The 18,078-nt window shown below is 47.7% G+C and overlaps 1 protein-coding gene across 1 annotated transcript in view; it reads left to right on the top strand.

Annotated features, from left to right (window-relative positions):
- Nucleotides 1–18,078, top strand: part of SIAH3 (siah E3 ubiquitin protein ligase family member 3) — a 72,404-nt gene extending 54,326 nt beyond the window's left edge. The window contains exon 2 of the mRNA XM_019971891.2: nucleotides 15,775–18,078. Within this exon, the coding sequence (XP_019827450.2) occupies nucleotides 15,775–16,458 (684 nt within the window). The 3' untranslated portion in view covers nucleotides 16,459–18,078. The remainder of the gene's footprint in view (nucleotides 1–15,774) is intronic.

Raw genomic sequence — 18,078 nt, 5'->3', positions numbered from 1 at the left:
TTCACTATGTGACAGCAGCAAGCTCTGGGAATTGGTGATGGACAGGGAAGCCTGGCGTGTTGCAGCTTATGAGGCTGCAAAGAGTCAGACACGACTTAGCAACTGAACAACAAGAAATGTGACAGCAGAACAGCATGGAAATCAACGGACGCTGCTGGAGAGGGTGATATTTGTTTGTTTATGTTTTACTACTTTAAACTCGGAGGAGGAAGCTGCTTCTAAATTCCGAACATGAAAACCCAATTAAATTAAATAGTGGGAAATTACAGGCAGCTATAAAAAAAATGAAGAATTTATTAATTAAAGCTAAACTCGCTCCTAAAAAATGAATTTAAATACTGTGAAAATAAAGAAGATAAACCAACTTCCCACTCTGTGCTTAAAAAGTCCCTCAGTGCTCTGCCTTCCCTTCTTCCCCCTCTGCCCCTCCTGGGAAGCAAGTCCATGTTACCAGGCTCTGCCTGGATACCGGGGACCCCACACGACTGACAGATCAAGTCGTTATCCTGCAGAAGAGGGGAGCCTGTTATGAAGGTGCCCTTGAAGTTTGTTAAAGAACCAGAGAGTTAAGAGAAATGTCTGAGACCATTGAGAACCATCTATTTGAGTCCAGGAGATGCCCAGTAGGATCTAAGCTGACAGGAAGAGTGCGTCTAGCCCCTTGCTCCTCAAACTGTGGTCCATGACCCAGCAGCTTTGAAATCCAGGAATCTCAGTCCCACACATGCTGGCTGAGTCAGAGTCTGCTTTTTCACAAGATGCCCAGGTCATTCGCATGCACGCTGCGGTGTTTGAGCTAGACAGGTCTAGCCCCCTCTCAGTGGATTAGTGAAAGGGGAGTTTTTCTGCTGATGGAACTGCCGGGGATGCTATGGAAGATTCACATGAGTGCAGGGCATGCGCTTGCCCTTCTAGAATATCCCCTAAGAGCGAGGGGAATGATGGGGTGATAGAAAGCCAGCCTAGCCCCCTTCCTGGGGTGACCCTAGAGGGGACCCACACTGCAGGTGCTGTGCAGGGTTCAACCAGCATAGCCTGCAGAGGGCCCAGCTGGAGTCTGGGGCCCCATGATCATCTTCCCTTTAGGAGATGGAGTGTTTGGGACTCTGGGAGGAAGTGAAGGAAATGGGACCAAAACGGGACCAATGTTGAAATGCAGCCACAGTGAATTCTAGAAAGAAATACAATTATGGGGATGCTTTCAACCGCCTTGAAGTATATTGGACTAATTATCTTAGTGGACACTAATAATCATGTTCCTTAGAGACGCATGGTGACCGTAATAACTCAGAGATGAATATTGGATGAAGGAGTTATTAGGGACTGGCTGGACTGCTCACCCTCCAAGCCCAGCAGGCAGCAATTCTCCTTCCTGCCTTCCCAAGTCGCCCCCTTAAGCCTGAAATTTTTATTAAATATGTACCCAGCGACTGGGAGAGCTTTAGAGTCAATAAAACACCTGCCCCTACCTTGCTCAAGGGGATTGAGTCTGAGCCGTCAGCAGGGGTGAGGGGGGCCTTGCCCCAGAGAGAGGAGACACACAGCTCTCGTCCCACAGCCAGAGGCGGGTCTCCTCTAGTTCTCGGTCCTGCCCTGGTGTTAGTCTCAGTCCTTAGCCCCTCATCTAGACTCAAAAAAGTGTCTTCTGCTCCCACGACCAAAGGGCTGGCCCTGCCCCATTCCAGGCATGGCTATGCATCCCTTCAATCCTTTCCTCAAATTTCCAGTCTCCCCGGAAGTGTCAGTCTGACCCCATCTTCCAAGCCCAAGGGACTCTCACTCTCCGTGGATGCCCAGTGCCTGGCCCTTCTCTAACTCCCACCCTTGTCCTCCAGTCACCCTAGTTACTAGCATCACAGGGCACCAAGATCCACAGAGGAGCAAATGAACACGTGGGAACATAAAAAAAAAAGTTTTCTGCCTTAAGGACCGTACAGTATGCCCATTTAACAGTGACCTGGAGACAAGAGCCATCCACCCCCATTCCCCCAGTCTCCTTCTTTATTCTTTTTTAATACGGATTAAAAATCCGTATTAAAAATCTTAACGGTAAGATTCTTTTTTTAAAAACTGTATTAATTTATTTATTTCTGGCTGAGCTGGGTCTTCATTGCTGCGCACGGGCTTTCTCTAGCGGCAGCGAGCGAGGGCTACTCTCCAGTTGCGGTGGGCGGGCTTCTCTTGCTGCAGAGCTTGGGCTCCAGGGCGCAGGCTCAGGAGTTGTGGCGCCACGGGCTTAGTTGCTCTGCAGCGTGTGGGATCTTCCTGGACCGGAGATGGAACCCATGGCCCCTGTGTTGGCAGGCGGATTCTCAACCACTGGACTACCAGGGAAGTCCTTCTTTCTTCTTTTCTATGTGTTGTTTGGTTTATGTTTTTTCATGTATAGCGTGCAGTAAAGTACACAAATCTCTAGTACATAACAGATTTTGATCCACCTAACTACTAACGGAGAAGGCAATGGCACCCCACTCCAGTACTCTTGCCTGGAAAATCCCATGGGCGGAGGAGCCTGGTAGGCTGCAGTCCATGGGGTCACAAAGAGTCGGACACGAATGAGCGACTTCACTTTCACTTTCCTGCATTGGAGAAGGAAATGGCAACCCACTCTAGTGTTCTTGCCTGGAGAATCCCAGGGACAGAGGAGCCTGGTGGGCTGCCGTCTATGGGGTCGCACAGAGTCGGACACGACTGAAGCGACTTAGCAGCAGCAGCAGCAACTGCTGAAACATTTCCAGCCCCGCCCCCTCGCAGAGATTCCCTCACGTCTCTTCCTAGTCGATGCGCCCCCACACAAACCTCTCACCATAGGTCAACTGTACGTGTTTTTCAACTTCATACACATGGCATCGTTCAGGATGTACTCCTCTGTGTCTAGCTTCTGTTAACCAAGACGTTTCTGAAATGGATCCATATGTGTAGCAGTCGTTCACTCTCCTGTGACAGCCAGATAGCATCCCAGCTTAGACAGTAGTGTATCCATTGAAAGCACACTTAGTGGTTTTTAGATTTCTAGCTACTGTGAATTAATCCTTCTATAAATATCTGTGTGTATGTTTGCTGATCTTACTTTGCTCACTTCTGTCAGGGGCTCAATGTAACCAAAAGGAGTCTGAGATTTTACTCAACTGGTTGGCTCACAAAGTAGCCTACCTGTTTCACTGAAGCTGGCAGAAGACACAACACTCCTGGCTCAGAGAGGTCAGGCAATTTCCCACTCACAGCAACAGCAGCAGCCAGAATATTTGCATTTTTGCACCAGTTCCTTGAGACTCAATCCTCAAAGAGTAATTAACACAGAGAAGGCCAAATGACACCCACCCACAGTAGGGTGCCTTACAAATGCTCGGGGAGTTCTAATTTTTAAAAAAAATAATTATTTTTATTGATTTATTTGGCTGTAGCAGGACTTTGTTGTGGCACGTGGGATCTCTGATTGTTGCAGATGCAAGATCTTTAGTTGCGGCACGTGAACTCTCAGTTGTGGCACGTGGGATCTAGTTCCCTGACCAGGGATCAAACCCAGGCCCCCTGCATTGGATGAGCACAGAGTCTTTCTGGACCACCAGGAAGTATTCCCAACCAATTTTTTATAATGGACAGTAAGTATGCTTGCCCTTAGTTCTAGAGGGAGATACAATATCTGAGTCCCAAAGAACGTGAAAGTTGCTCAGTGGTGTATGACTTTTTGTGACCCCATATACTATACAGTCCATGGAATTCTCCAGGCCAGAATACTGGAGTGGGTAGCCTTTCCCTTTTCCAGGGAATCTTCCCAACCCAGGGATCGAACCCAGGTCTCCCACGTTGTAGGTGGATTCTTTACCAACTGAGCTATCAGGGAAGCCCCATCTGAGTCCCAAGGCTGTAAGCAAATCTTTCTTTTGCTCCAGAGTGAAACAGTATCTCTCTATCTCAAGGCTGTTCAATATGCAAACATCCTTGAAAACATAATCTGAAACAACAGACATTGAATGCCTGGCTTGCCAGGTGTACAGAAATGCAAGAGTTGAACAGAGAACTGTTTCCCAACAGATGAATGCTGAGGGATCAAGGTGCTGAGTCAAAGTGGCTGGCTTGTATTTAGCTGCAGCAGATATTGCCCCAAAAGTGGCCCAACATGACTGTACCAATTTATACTCCCATTAGCAGTGTCTGAGGTTTTACCCGCTCCACTTCCTTGCCCACACATGGTACTGTTGATCTGTTTCATTTAAGCCATCCCAGTGTGGGCATGCCTTTGTTTATTCAGGAACTCTTCCACATAGCAGATGCTTAGAGGTCATTTAAAATGATGGTTCAGATCAACATGAATATTATTGCCTTTACCAAATTTTCATTTGTCAACTATATATTAATAGCCATATACCAGGTAAGCCGTGGGTAGTGTAGGCATGAGGCTCCAGGAAGCAGACACACAGGGCAATCTTCTCTCAGGAAACATATTTTAAAGACGTAGAAAGGGACTTCCTTGGCAGTCCAGTAGTTAAGATTCCACGCTTCTGATGTAGGGGTTGTGGGTTTGATCCCTGGTCGAGGGACTAAGATCCCACATGCCTCATGGTGCAGCCAAAAAAAAAAAGACACAGAAAGGGCGGAAGAGGCTCTCTTAAGCAGGGAGAGCCTGTCTTAGGGGAGGGCACTGCATTACGTAATGCCACTTAGGCCTGGCCACCATGGGTAAGAGGCCCTAGGAGAAATGCTCGATCAATGGAGGAGAAAGGGATGAGCTTCTAAGAAGCTGGGGGGACCAATGCACACCTGCTCATAGAATTGCCTGAACTTTCCAGCAGCTTTGCAGTGCCCAAAATGCTAGTAGATGATGATGTTCAGTCGCTCAGTCATGTCGGGCTCTTTGCAAACCCATGGACCAGAGCACACCAGGCTTCCCTGTCCTTCCCCATCTCCCAGAGTCTACTCAAACTCATGTCCACTGAGTCAGTGATGCCATCCAACCATCTCATCTTCTGTCGCCCCCTTCTCCTCCTACCCTCAATCTTTTCCAGCATCAGGGTCTTTTCCAATGAGTCAGCTCTTCGCATCAGGTGGCCAAAGTATTGGAGCTTCAGCTTCAGCATCAGGCCTTCTAATGAATATTCAGGGTGGATTTCCTTTAGGATGGACTGGTTTGATCTCCTTACTGTCCAAGTAGATGATGATAATGAAGATAATAACGATCAGTTATTGAGTACCTCCTATGTTTCAGGCACTAAACTAGGCTCTCTACATGGATTAAGTTACTCTGTACCTTGCAGCCAGCATCCATTGGCTAGTGACGAGATGAAAATATTGAGTAAAAGGCTTTCTACGAGTGCAAACACTGGTCTGGAGTGAGAGCTGTCAGGGAGGTTTGAGGGGGTGTCTGGAAAGGTTTTGGTGTTTTTATGATTCCATCCAATTCAGTTATGAATCTAGAAATTATGTAGAGTGAATTTCCTTAGCTTATATCTTCAGCAGCTAGCTATTCAATAACCATGATAATAATAGTGATGATGGCAATAATGACAATAATATCTTCTTACTCTGGCTTAGGCACTATACAATGTGTTGAGTTGGCCAGAAAATTCACTTGGATTTTTCTGTAACAGCTTATGGAGAAAACCGAACGAACTTTTGGGCCAACCCAATATTTTGTATTTCATTCAGTCCTTACTCCAACCTTATGAGATATTACAATTCCCAACTTATAAAGGAAGAAACAAGAATGGAGAGGTTAATTAATGAGCCCACAGCCTCAGAGCTTTTAATAGCAAAGCCAGGATTCATACCCTGGCGGGTCTGCCTTCAAAAATGTTTTCTTTTTCCCCGCAGCACTATCTTCCCATCCACCCTTGGTCAAACGACACACTTCCTATTTTAGGGGCAGGCTTATCGGAAGGCCCAATTTGCTAAAATGATTATTGGGAATTAAGTGTGCTGTTTGAAGATGGATTTTTTTTTTTTTTTTGTATGTGAAATGACCTGGTTCTCTGCTCTAGATTTATGCAGCTCTGGTGTTAGCCCAGGGATACTGAGCTGACAATCATTCTGGGAAAGACTGGCTACATCCACGTCTGGCTGTAGACGTTTCCTGACAGCGAGGCCATTCCCTGTCCCAGTCATCCTAAAGCAAGCCTCAGGGAGGAAACCAGAATTTTGAGCAGAGGTCCTAAGCAGACAGAGAGGAAACCCTTGCTTCTATCATCTTGGACCTGGAAGATTCAGAGGAATGCAGATGTGTAGGCATGAATTCCTCAGTGCTGGGAGATTTGGAGACGGACTGGGAGCCAGGATGAGACAGGCCTGAAAGTCATCATTGTTGTTGTTTAGCCGGTCAGTTGTGTCTGACTCTTTTGTGATCCCACGGACTGTACACACCACTCCCCCAGGCTCCTCTGTCCATGTGATTCCCCAGGCAAGAATACTGGACTGGGTTGCCATTTCTCTCTCCAGGAGATCTTCCCAACCCAGATGGAAAAGTTTAAGACCCAAAGGAATGTAACCATTCATTCAAAAACAAACAAAAACAGTTATTGAGCTCTTTAAGGTACCTTATAATGTTCTAGAGATACAACAGTGAACACAGCCAAATTCCTAGTCCCAAGAAACTTACATTGCAGTAGGGAATACTGACAGTATACAAAAAAAAATGTATGACCTACATATACTATAATGTATAGTTGTATAGAACTGAAAAATACTAGGAATTGAACTAAAGCAGAGTAAGGGGATTGAGAGGGTTTCTTTAACAGTTAAGTGAAGGACAGCCTCAGAGTAGAGGCAGTTGTGGGACAGAGATGTGAATGAAGTGTGACAGTGAGCCACGTGGGTATGTGGGATTGTTTCAAGTAAGGGGAATAGACAAAAAACCCGGGGCAAGTGTGTGGATAGTGTGTTCAAAAAAACAGTAAGAGGTCAATGTGCTTAGGCTGAGTAGCAAATAGGATGCAGAGAAAAAAAAAAAGATGATGCAGAGAATATGGGATTTTGTTCTTTGAAGTATAGTTGATTTACAACTTTGTGTTAGTTTTAGGTTTACAGCAAAGTGATTGTGTTATGCATATAAGAATATATATATATATATATTCTTTTTCACATTCTTTTCCATTGTAGATTATTGTGAGTATTGAATATAGTTCCTGTGCTCTATAGCAGGTCCTGGGTGTTTATCTATTTTATATACAGTAGTGTGTATCTGTTACTCCCAAAGTCCCAGTTTATCCCTCCTCCTCTCTTTCCTCTTTGGTAACCATAAGTTTGTCTTCTATGTCTGTGAGTCTATTTCTGTTTTATAAATAAGTGCATTTGTATCACATTTTTAGATTGTATATATACGTGATATCATATATTTGTCTGACTTCCCTTGGTATGGTAATATCCGGCTCCATCTATGTTGTTGTAGATGGCATTATTTCACTTTTTATGACTGAGTAATATTCCCCTATATATTTAATGTGTTTATATATATACCACATCTTTTTTATCCACTCATCTGTCTATAGACATTTAAGTTGCTTCCATGTCATGGCTATTGTAAACAGTGATGCTATGAACATTGGGCTACAGGTGTGTTTTTGAATTAGAGTTTTCATCTTTTCTGGATATATGCCCTGGAGCAAGATTGCTGAATCCTATGGTAGCTCTATTTTTAGTTTTTAAAGGAATCTCCATACTGTTTCCATAGTGGCTGCACCAATTTAAATTCTAAGAATATAGGAGGCTCCCTTTTCTCCACACCCTCTCCAACATTTATTATTTGTAGACTTTTTTGATGATGGCCATTCTGACCAATGTGATTTCACTGATTATCATTTCTCTAAGAATTCGTGAGGCTGAACATTTTTGCACGTGCTTACTGGCCACCTGTACATCTTCTAGAGTATGCTGGTTCTTGATGGCACACGTAGGAGTTTGTGTTTCATCCTGACAGTGATGGAAGACCATTAAAAGATTCTGTGACAAAAGTTACGGTCTGTATGAGGCCAAGAATGGATGCAGGAAGACTTGCGTATTCATTTCCTAGGGCTGCCCTGCAAATTACCACAAATTTGGTGGCTCAAAATACTAGAACTTTATTTTCAATGGTTCCAGAGGCCAAAATGCTAGAATCAAGTTGTCAACAGGTCCACGCTCCCTCTGCAGGCTCTAGGAGAGAACCTTTCCTTGCCTCTTCTGGTTCTGATGCTCCAGGTGTTCCCTGGCTTGTGGCAGCCGCACTCCAACCTCCACCTCCATTCTCACATGGCTTCCTCTTCTGTGTCTATGTCGTCTTCTCTTCTGTCTCTCCCAAGAACACTTATCATTGGATTTAGGGCCTCTCTGGATAATCCAGGGTGATCTCCTCTTGAAATCCTTCATTTATTTAGATCTGCAAAGACCCTTTTCTCACAGAAAGTCACATTTACAGTTCCAGGGGTTAGGATGTAGACCTATCTTTTGGGGGTCACCTTTCAACTCAATACAACTAGTTAAGAGGCTGCCACATTAGCCCAGAAAGGCAGTGAGGCTGACTTGCCTTAGATTGGCAGCAGCCAGATAGTGAGTGGCTGGACTGTATTAGGGTGAGAGCTCAATGGGGAAGAGTCACTCATTCAGCATCTCCAGGAATATTTCTTGGGTACCAACCATGTTCCAAGTTCTGCCAGCACTGAGGATACAGCAGGGAAGAAAAGATGCAATGTTCAGGAACCTGAGTTCACATCACAGTCCCGCAGCAAAATTGGATGTTCAGTGTATCCTGTGTCACAAAGGAACACAGGGCAGACAGACCTGCACTGGTCAGCACAGAACACTGGAAGGAGGAATACAACTTAGCCAGGCCATAGCGTGTATTGTCGGAGAAGGCAATGGCAACCCACTCCAGTACTCTTGCCTGGAAAATCCCATGGACAGAGGAGCCTGGTAGGCTGCAGTCCATGGGGTCGCTAGGAGTCGGACACGACTGAGCGATTTCACTTTCACTTTTCGCTTTCAGGTATTGGAGAAGGAAATGGCAACCCACTCCAGTGTCCTTGCCTGGAGAATCCCAGGGACGGCAGAGCCTGGTGGGCTGCTGTCTGTGGGGTCGCACAGAGTTGGACACGACTGAAGCGACTTAGTAGTAGTAGTAGCGTGCATTGTAGGTGGGCGATGGGGAGGGTAGCGAGTCCAGCTGGAGAGAGCTGAACTTATGGAATGTCTGGTCAAGATGTCTTTAAAGAACCACACAAACAAGGGTGGCATGAGGTCTTGGGGCAGCCTGGCCATCAGCATGTCTCAGACCACCCAGGACTAACTGCCACCCACTCACAGCCTGCCAACACTGGTGCTGCTGAAGTTTGCTTTCGCATGTGTAACTGTTTTTAGCAACCCACCCCCAGCCCTGATCCTACCTATTGCAACACCAGGCACACGAGCAAAACCGTTGCCCACAACCTGCAGTTGTTCAGATTGGCTGAGATTGTGTTCCTAGCAGGCTAGGCCCTGCCCTTGAGTCACCCCGGGGTCCTGAAGTCATCCGATGCAGATGCTTACAGTCTTTAGGTAATTAAATCTTAACCTATCAACGGCTCCCTAGAGGCCCTGGGATTCACTTGCTGGCTGCAGATATAAAAGTCTGATGACTCAAAAAGTTGCTTTTAAGGAAAGGTCTTTCATCTATAAGACTCATAAAACTCATTAGTATGCTCAAAAGCCCACGGATGAAAGGCGGAGTCGGGGAAGAAATAGTGATCCCTCCGCCACTGGTGCGGGATTCCTCCGCGGCGCGGTTTGACGGCAGACCCGCCCCTAACGTTCGCGGGGGCTGGAGGCCAAAGAGCCGGCGGAGGCCCACACGCTGCCTATCTGGATACCTCGAGGCTAAAAATCAAGGGAAGCGACTCTTCGAATACCCTCCTGCTTTAATAATTAGCCCTTTGAGATGATCCGGAGACTGCAGTCACCGGCCAGCAGCCTGTCTCACTTTCTTTTTACTGAGGCTTCGTCTTGCATTGCGATGAGTCCCAAGGCAGAGGCAAGTGCACACCCGCGGCCCACCCATCCAAGCTCCAGCTAGTTCCCCACTGGCCACACCTCACGTCTGCCGTTGCCCGCCTTCTGGGTACTGGATCCTAGAAGTAGCTCAGGCTCCTGGAAGCTGAGGCAAGAGTCCTTGGGTAGGGAATTCTAGGACCCCTGTTATCTGGAGTGCGGCCTAGAAGGCCAGTTCAGGGTGCGAAGGCACAACCCAGTAGGCCCTCATCTTAAAGGGGAGGGAGCAGCGGGGGGCGGGCCTGTAATCTTGGGTTGAAGTTGCTTCCTGGTGATTGTTGACAGAAAACGAAGAGGCGGTATGGGGGCATCCAGCCTTCTGTTAGGTCACTGGTCCTAGTGGGGAAAGTGGGTCCAGATCAGTCTAACAGGTGGGCGTCGGTCCACCAGACCGTCCTTCCCAGATGGTAAGAAATCATCTGCTAAGAATAAAGAGGATGCTGAGACTCGGGAAGTAATCGCTGTAAAAAGTAAAAGCAAAGAGAGTGCCTAACTGGCAGGAAAAGTTGCTTCTTTAACACTGTTATTACACTTCCTGTAATGGCGGCTGGACACGAACCAGTGCCTGGACGTGAATCAGGTCCCAGTGTCCCGTCACTCTCGAATTCTGGGGGAGGAACCACCAGGAGACCACCATGGAACCACAATGAGCCCACAGCTATCAACTCATGCTCACCCATGTGCACACACATACACACCCACGTATTTCTACAGGAAGGAAGGGTAGAGGACAGAGCCTCTGACTGAAGGCCAGTGGCCTTTGCATGGATACGCTCCAGGACACCTGCTGGGCGGCCATGGGCCAGGATCCAGGAACTCAAGAAAGGCCCAGGGTGCTTGAGGACTGAATTATATTTTTGCTTTCACAGTGTTGTCCACATATTTCTTCCCAGCCTCTCACACAGCCAGGGTCTGGATTTATAAGATGATCAGCTTGGTCAGGAGATTTTTGAGACCATAGGAACAGTACCTGTATAGACACCTGTATGGATACCTTTCACCCCTTTTCACCCACAGACCTTGGGTTTTAAAATCGATCCACCCAAATTTTTATCTTCCTCTTTTCACAATAATAACTCGTTTCCCTCTTCTCTAATTAGTTATGGCATATATGGGGCTTCCTGGGTGGTACTAGTAGTAAAGAACCCATCTGCCGATGTAAGAGATGCAAGTTCAGTCCCTGGGTTGGGAAGATCCCCTGGAGAAGAGCATGGCAACCCACTCCACGATTCTTGCCTGGAGAATCCCATGGACAGAGGGCCGCAGTCTGTGGAGTTGCAGAGAGTCGGACATGACTGAAGTGACTTAGCACACACTCACACATGGCATATATAGCTCAGGACTCAAAGTTTCTGTGTATTTGCTAACCAATGTCTCCTTGCTCAATTTATATAATTTTGACTGCCAGCAAGAAAAGTTTGTATGTATGTAGTGATCTAACAAGAAAAAGATTCTGATATTCTTAGAGACGGCATCAGACCATGGGAAGTCCTTGACTCAGTGGCTAGATTCAGAAATAGTTATGGAACAAACTCCTGGGTTCATCCTTAAAGTACAGAATTATTCTGAAATGTTTTAAACAATCTTAGTACATCTATTATGCTGATTAACAAACTACTAATTTCACCAATGGAAACCTCTGTGGAAATGTTAATTAGCAACATCTGGTGTAGATCAGAAATATGGATACTAAGCGAGGCAACTGTAGTCATTATCTCTGAAGTGTGGCCTTTCGGATAAAATGTTAGGTGATCACCTCGAAGTGTGAATTCCTGATTAGGGAATTGACAGCCCCTGGAGTGTAGGTTAAAAATGTACACATTTCTATCACAATCTCTCAACTGAAGCATTTTAAAGAAAATTACAGACATTATCATGCTGCCCACATGAAGATCTCATTCATTCCGTGTTCTAAGTACAACAGTCTGGGGAAAAGCAGCATAAGACACATTTTTGAAGGAAGACAGTCTAGTGGAAATAAAAGCCCCATCGTTGTTTTCTATCTCAGCGTAACTCATTTCTTGACTGTTTGGCGGAAGCTTTTCCAGAGCCCTCCTGGGTTTCGTGTGCACATGCACACTCATGTTAGGTTTTGAGGTGGGGGGGAGGTGAGAAAATGGAATGGGAAACACTAAACCTTCAGCCTTGACCATCCTTCCCAGAAACAGAGGGGATTTTTAAACACTACAGAGTGGGACCTGAAGCAGATACAATTACTCTTCCGTCTTTGCAGACCTGATGCCCGGCTAGGTTCTGGCCGTGACTGTTTTCCAACGTTGTGGTTGTTGCTGTTGTTCAGTCTCGAGGTCATGTCCGACTCTGTGACCTGATGGACTGCAGCCCACCAGGCTTCTCTGTCCTCCACTATCTTCTGGAGTTTGCTTAAATTCATGTTCATTGAGCTGGCGATACTACCTAGCCATCTCATCCTCTGCCACCCCCTCCCTCCTTTTGCTTACACTCTTTCCCAGCATCAGGGTCTTTTCCAATGTTCTGATACCTGCCCTGAAATATAACTCCTCCCCATCTTCCCTCCTGTGTGTGAAATACATCGATAGCATTGCTGAAAGTACTAAAAGCTTCACTTCATTAACTCTCATAAATAAGGACATGAGCAAACTCAAAACCCATGACTGTCATTTGAAATTGGGTGCAAAACCCACCTTCAGCTGAAATGCCTCCATTAGCATGGCACTGTTCCTGGAATCAGGCAGAAGGACAGAGCAGTCCTCCAAATGAGCTCACAGATCAGAGGGAGCAGAGGCTGGAGAAAGGGTCACATGGTGTTTCCAGGGGCAGGTTTCCTCTTTGGACACCAGGATTTGGAGGGATAGCCATTACCAACCATGGGAGTGTGGCTGATGAAATTAAGGAAGATGTCTTTAAATTCAATTACACCCTCAGTGGAAATGGTCTCACTAATGCTTGCGGAGAGAATTATACCCAGTCCATAAAGCCTAACATTTCTAAACCCAATTTTGCGAATTATTCTAAAGGTTAATTCAAGATCTCTCTTCCAAATGGCAAGTTAAGGACAGCCAATGGAAGGAAGGCGATCTTGGACTGACTGAGGGGTTTATCAGCCTGGAAGAGTTCATTAGTTTTAATTAGTGTAATCACTAATGTTGCATTAACAGTTTAGTGAAGGAAAGTAATTACTCACACATCCACTGTATGAGATGGGAAGATTAGAATTCATTTTCCAAAACGATTAGCATTTTGCCAATTAAAAGAATCCCTTCTCCCAGCCAGCGGCCCTGTGACCTCGCTCACCCCAAAGATCGTGTATATAAATGAAACATATTTTGCATCAGGAGAAGGAGCATGAAGAAATAAAGGATTAAGGCTGTGTTTATTCTCAGCGCCTTCCCAGGGCAGAGCAAGCAAGCACAAGAGTCTCTGTGAGTTTACGATGTATTTGCATAGTCATTCACTCTGGAATACATCCCTGACGGCTTTGTTACCCTGCAGCAATTAAACAATGGGAAGGCCAGGAGAAGATGAGGCCAGAAGGAAGGAAGGGGAGAGTCTCCCTGGAATGATCCTGGCTCGAGTCCAGGGGTTGGACAAGTGCCAGGACTCCACTGTGGTCCCATCTTGAGTGCGAGCTCTACTGCTGGGCTTGGGGCGTCGCACTGCCTGAGGGGGTTCCCTAAAGCCTTTGGGCCCTCCTACCGATTGCCCCTAGGGCTGGGTGCTACCTCCGTGCCCACTCTTTGGCAACATGGTCCGACTGCTCTCTGGCCCTGCTCCTCGCCATCTCTGCCAGATCCCCTAGCAACAGCCACTTGGAACGTCTCATTTCTTAAACATCCCATGTTCTTTCAGATCCGGCTCCTTGGAACCTGTTACAAACCTTTTGCCCATTTTGTTAGAGCATCGCCCTTCCTGCTTCACCGAGGGTAGACAGCGCTTTGCATTGACCAGAACAGCTACCGCCCCTAATCTGCACGCTCAGAGTTCCTCCCGGCATCCTACATCCTTGCACTGTGTTATGTTACACTAATCACAGTGAGCCGCTGAGACGGGAGCAGGGATGGTACCCTGTTCAGTATTCTCAGCCCATGCCCAGGCGGTGCATGTGTCAGCTGGTATATACATTTTCATCAGACGGCTTAATGATTGTGGACAGGTATCAGCCCTCCCTACCTCCCCCTCACCAGCCTTATCAAAGCCTGGCCGAGGAAGCCCAGCATGGTGGGATCAAGGAACATCACAAAGGAGAGAACTGAGACATCTGCATGCAGGTGGACATTCCCTCTTCACAAGCACATTTCCAAGGGGAGCTGACCCTGGCTGAGTGCATCTCCCGGGCTTCCTTCTGCTTGCATTCAGCCAACAGGAGGCACCGGCAGGAGGCTGGAGGGAGGGGAGAAAGGGAGGCTATGGTGTTTCTTCCTAACTCCCTCCTTCCTTTGATTTTATATCAATACTGCGTGTGTGCTTGCTAAGTCGCTTCAGTCGTGTCCAACTCTTTGTAACCTTATGGACAGTAGCACACCAGGCTCTGTCCATGGGATTCTCCAGGCAAGAATACTGGAGTGGGTGGCCATGCCCTTCTCCAGGGGATCTTCCCAACCCAGTGATTGAATCTGCATCTCTTAACGTGTCCCTGCATCGGCAGGTGGGTTCTTTACCACTAGTGCCACCTAGGAAGCCTGGTGGTGAGCCCCTGGTAAGTTGTTCTTTAACAATGAGTCTAAAGCAGGTCAGAAGTGTGCCTGGTAGAGCCAAGTCCCAGGAGTCACAGCTGAGACTCCCGCCCTGGGGACCACAGTCCAGTGGCACACAGTCAGCTCTGCGTGCCATGGTTGTTTTACAACCCAGAAGGGCACCCCAGATAGTACCAATCCCTGGCAGCACTGGAAGGACAAACCGGTATTTACCGAAATTTTGTTCTAAAAATATCAGTAATGATAAAATGGGGGGGGGGGATCCATTGACCTCCAGTCCCTGCACAAAAATATCAACAATATCAAAAAAGAACAGAAAAATTGATTTCTTTGTTACTTATGACCATCATAATGCATGCTATTCAAAGGGGAAAATTGCCTGTTTGAGTATCTTATTAAAGAATCAGAAAGGCATAAATATTGCATTTTCTTCGACTGAGTTTTCAGAATCTCAACCACCCAAGACATCCACCATGTCCCTCATTTTTTTTAAGGTTTTTTTTTTTTTTTTTTTTGTAATACTCTAATACATTTGGAAAGTCTCTTCTTGCAGGAGGAATCTTTTGAAGGAGGTTCTGTTTTCAATTGGGTAAATTTACATTGTCTCCTGAAATGACACGCAAATGTACAGATGTTTCAGCATCTAAATTTGGCAAAACATTCAAAACAATTAATTCGGTCTCATTAACCTATTTGTCAAAACACATAATAACAAGTGTTGACAAGGACATGGAGAAATCAGAACCCTCTTACTTGGCTGATGGGAATGTAAAATGTGCTGCCATTTCAGAAAACAGTCTAGAGGTTCTCTTTTTGTTTTTTCCACAAAATAAAGCTTTTGTCTACCTGTATCGGTTGGAGAGGGAAAGGGCAACCCACTCCAGTATTGTTGCCTGGAAAATCCCAGGGACATAGGAGCCTGGTGGGCTACAGTCCACGGGGTCTCAAAGAGTCAGATGGAGCAACTGCACGTCATCACCTGTACTGGAGCGTTTGCTTTCCACACTCTGAACCTAGGGGTTGGTGGAGGGGGTGGCGGTAGGTGGTCCTCAGCCAGAGAGGCTGATCTCACAGCCACGAACCCACTAAGGCTCTTCTCCTTCTCTTACAGTATGTGTCCAGCAGACACGCCGTCACTCAGAGCGCCCCGGAGCCCAGCAGCTACCCGCCTCCGCACGCCCCCCACCACCACTGCCACCGCCACTGCCCCCTCCAGCCCCGTCACCGCCTCTGCCACCACGCCCGGCCCCACCACCTGCACCACCAGGAGGTGGGGCCGCCCGCCACGCAGGTGATGCCCTGCCTGTGCCCCTTGTTCTCCTGCCAGTGGGAGGGCCACCTGGAGGTGGTGGTGCCCCACCTACAGCAGATGCACAGGGTGGACATCCTCCAGGGGGCCGACATTGTCTTCCTGGCCACGGACATGCACCTCCCGGCGCCGGCCGACTGGCTCATCATCCACTCCTGCTTTGGCCACCACTTCCTGCTGGTGCTCAGGAAACAGGAGAGGCACGCAGGGCACCCCCAGTTCTTCGCCACCATGATGCTGATCGGGACCCCCACCCAGGCCGACAGCTTCACCTATCGCCTGGAGCTCAACAGAAACCACCGGTGTCTCAAGTGGGAGGCCACGCCCCGGTCTGTCCTGGAGTGCGTGGACTCGGTCATCACCAATGGGGACTGCCTCGTCATCAACACCTCGCTGGCCCAGCACTTCTCCGACAACGGCAGCCTGGCCATCGGGATTGCCATCTCTGCAGCCGCGGAGATCTGCTCTTCAGAGGCTGAGATGTGACACAGAGGCCGCCGGACACTCACGTGCGGCCACCCCTCTACCAAGAAACTGCCTGGGCCCTCAGATCTCTGCGTACCAGGACTCCGGGCTCCTTCCATTCTTCTCCCTCCTCCCCTCCTTCCTTCCTTTCTGTTTTTTTGTCTCAGGTACTTTGTGGTATTTGGTATCTGTCTGCCATGGGCATTATATTATGTAAACATCCTGTGATGCAAGACCTTGGTGTGACGTTTGTCCTGATTTGTTGGTGTAGTTTTACAGAATGAGTTTTACATTCCATCAGAATGGTGATTGCTTGCCACCCGCAGTTCCCTTCCCTCCTGCTTCTCAAACGAGCAACAGTCACCGAGGTCACGAGGCAGACTCTTGGGGTTGAAAGGAGACTGAGTGTCCACATCATTTCCCCCTCCTCCTTTTAGTCTATTTCAGACTGAGCTAACTCCTAAGGGTGTGGAGACAGCAGATTACGGAAGGGGGCCTGGCCAGCTCGGGGGTGTGTATTGCAGACCAGCTAGACACAGCTCTGCCACTTTCCCAGGAACCTCTGGGGCCACACTGCCTGGACACTAGACGGCGTCTCCTCCAGGGTGCGGGGCTGGAGGTACCATCATGCCATGTGTCCTCTGGGTTGATCCTGGGGTTCAGGGGAGCAGGCAAGAGGTTGAACCCTCTTTTGGCAGGCTGCTGTGAGCTTGCCCTCAGCCCGGGCCATTTTTTTCCTGCTCTGAAATCAAAGGCCTCAAGGGTTTGGTGCTTTCTAGAAAACCGCTTTGCCCTTTGTTGAGCAAGTCATAGAAAAGAATGGGTAAGACACAGGGGAAGAGAAGCAGCCAAAAAAAGCAAAAGATAAAATTAATCTCCTACCTCTGGGAGGGCATTCTCCCCGGAGAGAGCTTTATTATCAAGTTATAAAATCCATCAGTGTTTTCCCTCGGGGTGGAGTGCTTTTGTATCCAGCAAGGATTCCTCTGCTCTGGACAGTTCAGAACCATGATTCAGCAGCAGACACAAGAAACTCGGAGGGTGCAGCTGGCCCTCTGGCCCGGAGGCCTGGCCCCATCACTCAGACACCTGGGAGAGTCCTCCTTCCTTTCCTTACTTCTAAAATGCCCCGGTGGTCCAGCGGTTAAGACTCTGTGCTTCCAATGCCAGAAGCATGGGTTCGATTCCTGCTCGGGAAACTAAGATGCCCACAAGCCACACGATGCAGCTGAAAAAATAAATACATAAAACATGCCGAGGGCCCCATTCAGCACACAGATGCTATCACTGGTCAGTCTGCATCCACCACTCTGCTGCAGGGTGAATGAAGAGGCCACAAAAATCCACACTGCCTGTGGGTACAGTGGCTTTCTCTTAATTCGGCCGTCAGAACAATATGCCAACGTCTTGTTGTGGAAGTCTCTCGGGTTTCTGAATAAAGTAAGCGTGTTTAGTCAATGTCGTCTCTTCTAACGAAAGCTGAACACCTGTAAGTCTTCCCAGGAGGTCCTCTCCTACCTCCTCCTGTCATTTTCGTTCTCTCCTTGGCCACTCCCCATCCGCACCAGAAGCGTGGGCCCCCCGAGCCCCACATGACGCTCACTCGTGGACCTTTCGCCAACCAGACATTGCTCTCAGCCC

This window comes from Bos indicus, chromosome 12 (genome assembly GCF_029378745.1).
Source record: "Bos indicus isolate NIAB-ARS_2022 breed Sahiwal x Tharparkar chromosome 12, NIAB-ARS_B.indTharparkar_mat_pri_1.0, whole genome shotgun sequence".
Classification (NCBI taxonomy): domain Eukaryota; kingdom Metazoa; phylum Chordata; class Mammalia; order Artiodactyla; family Bovidae; genus Bos; species Bos indicus.
The sequence above is the reverse complement of the archived record's forward strand: the minus strand, read 5'-3'. Positions and strand labels throughout refer to the sequence as shown.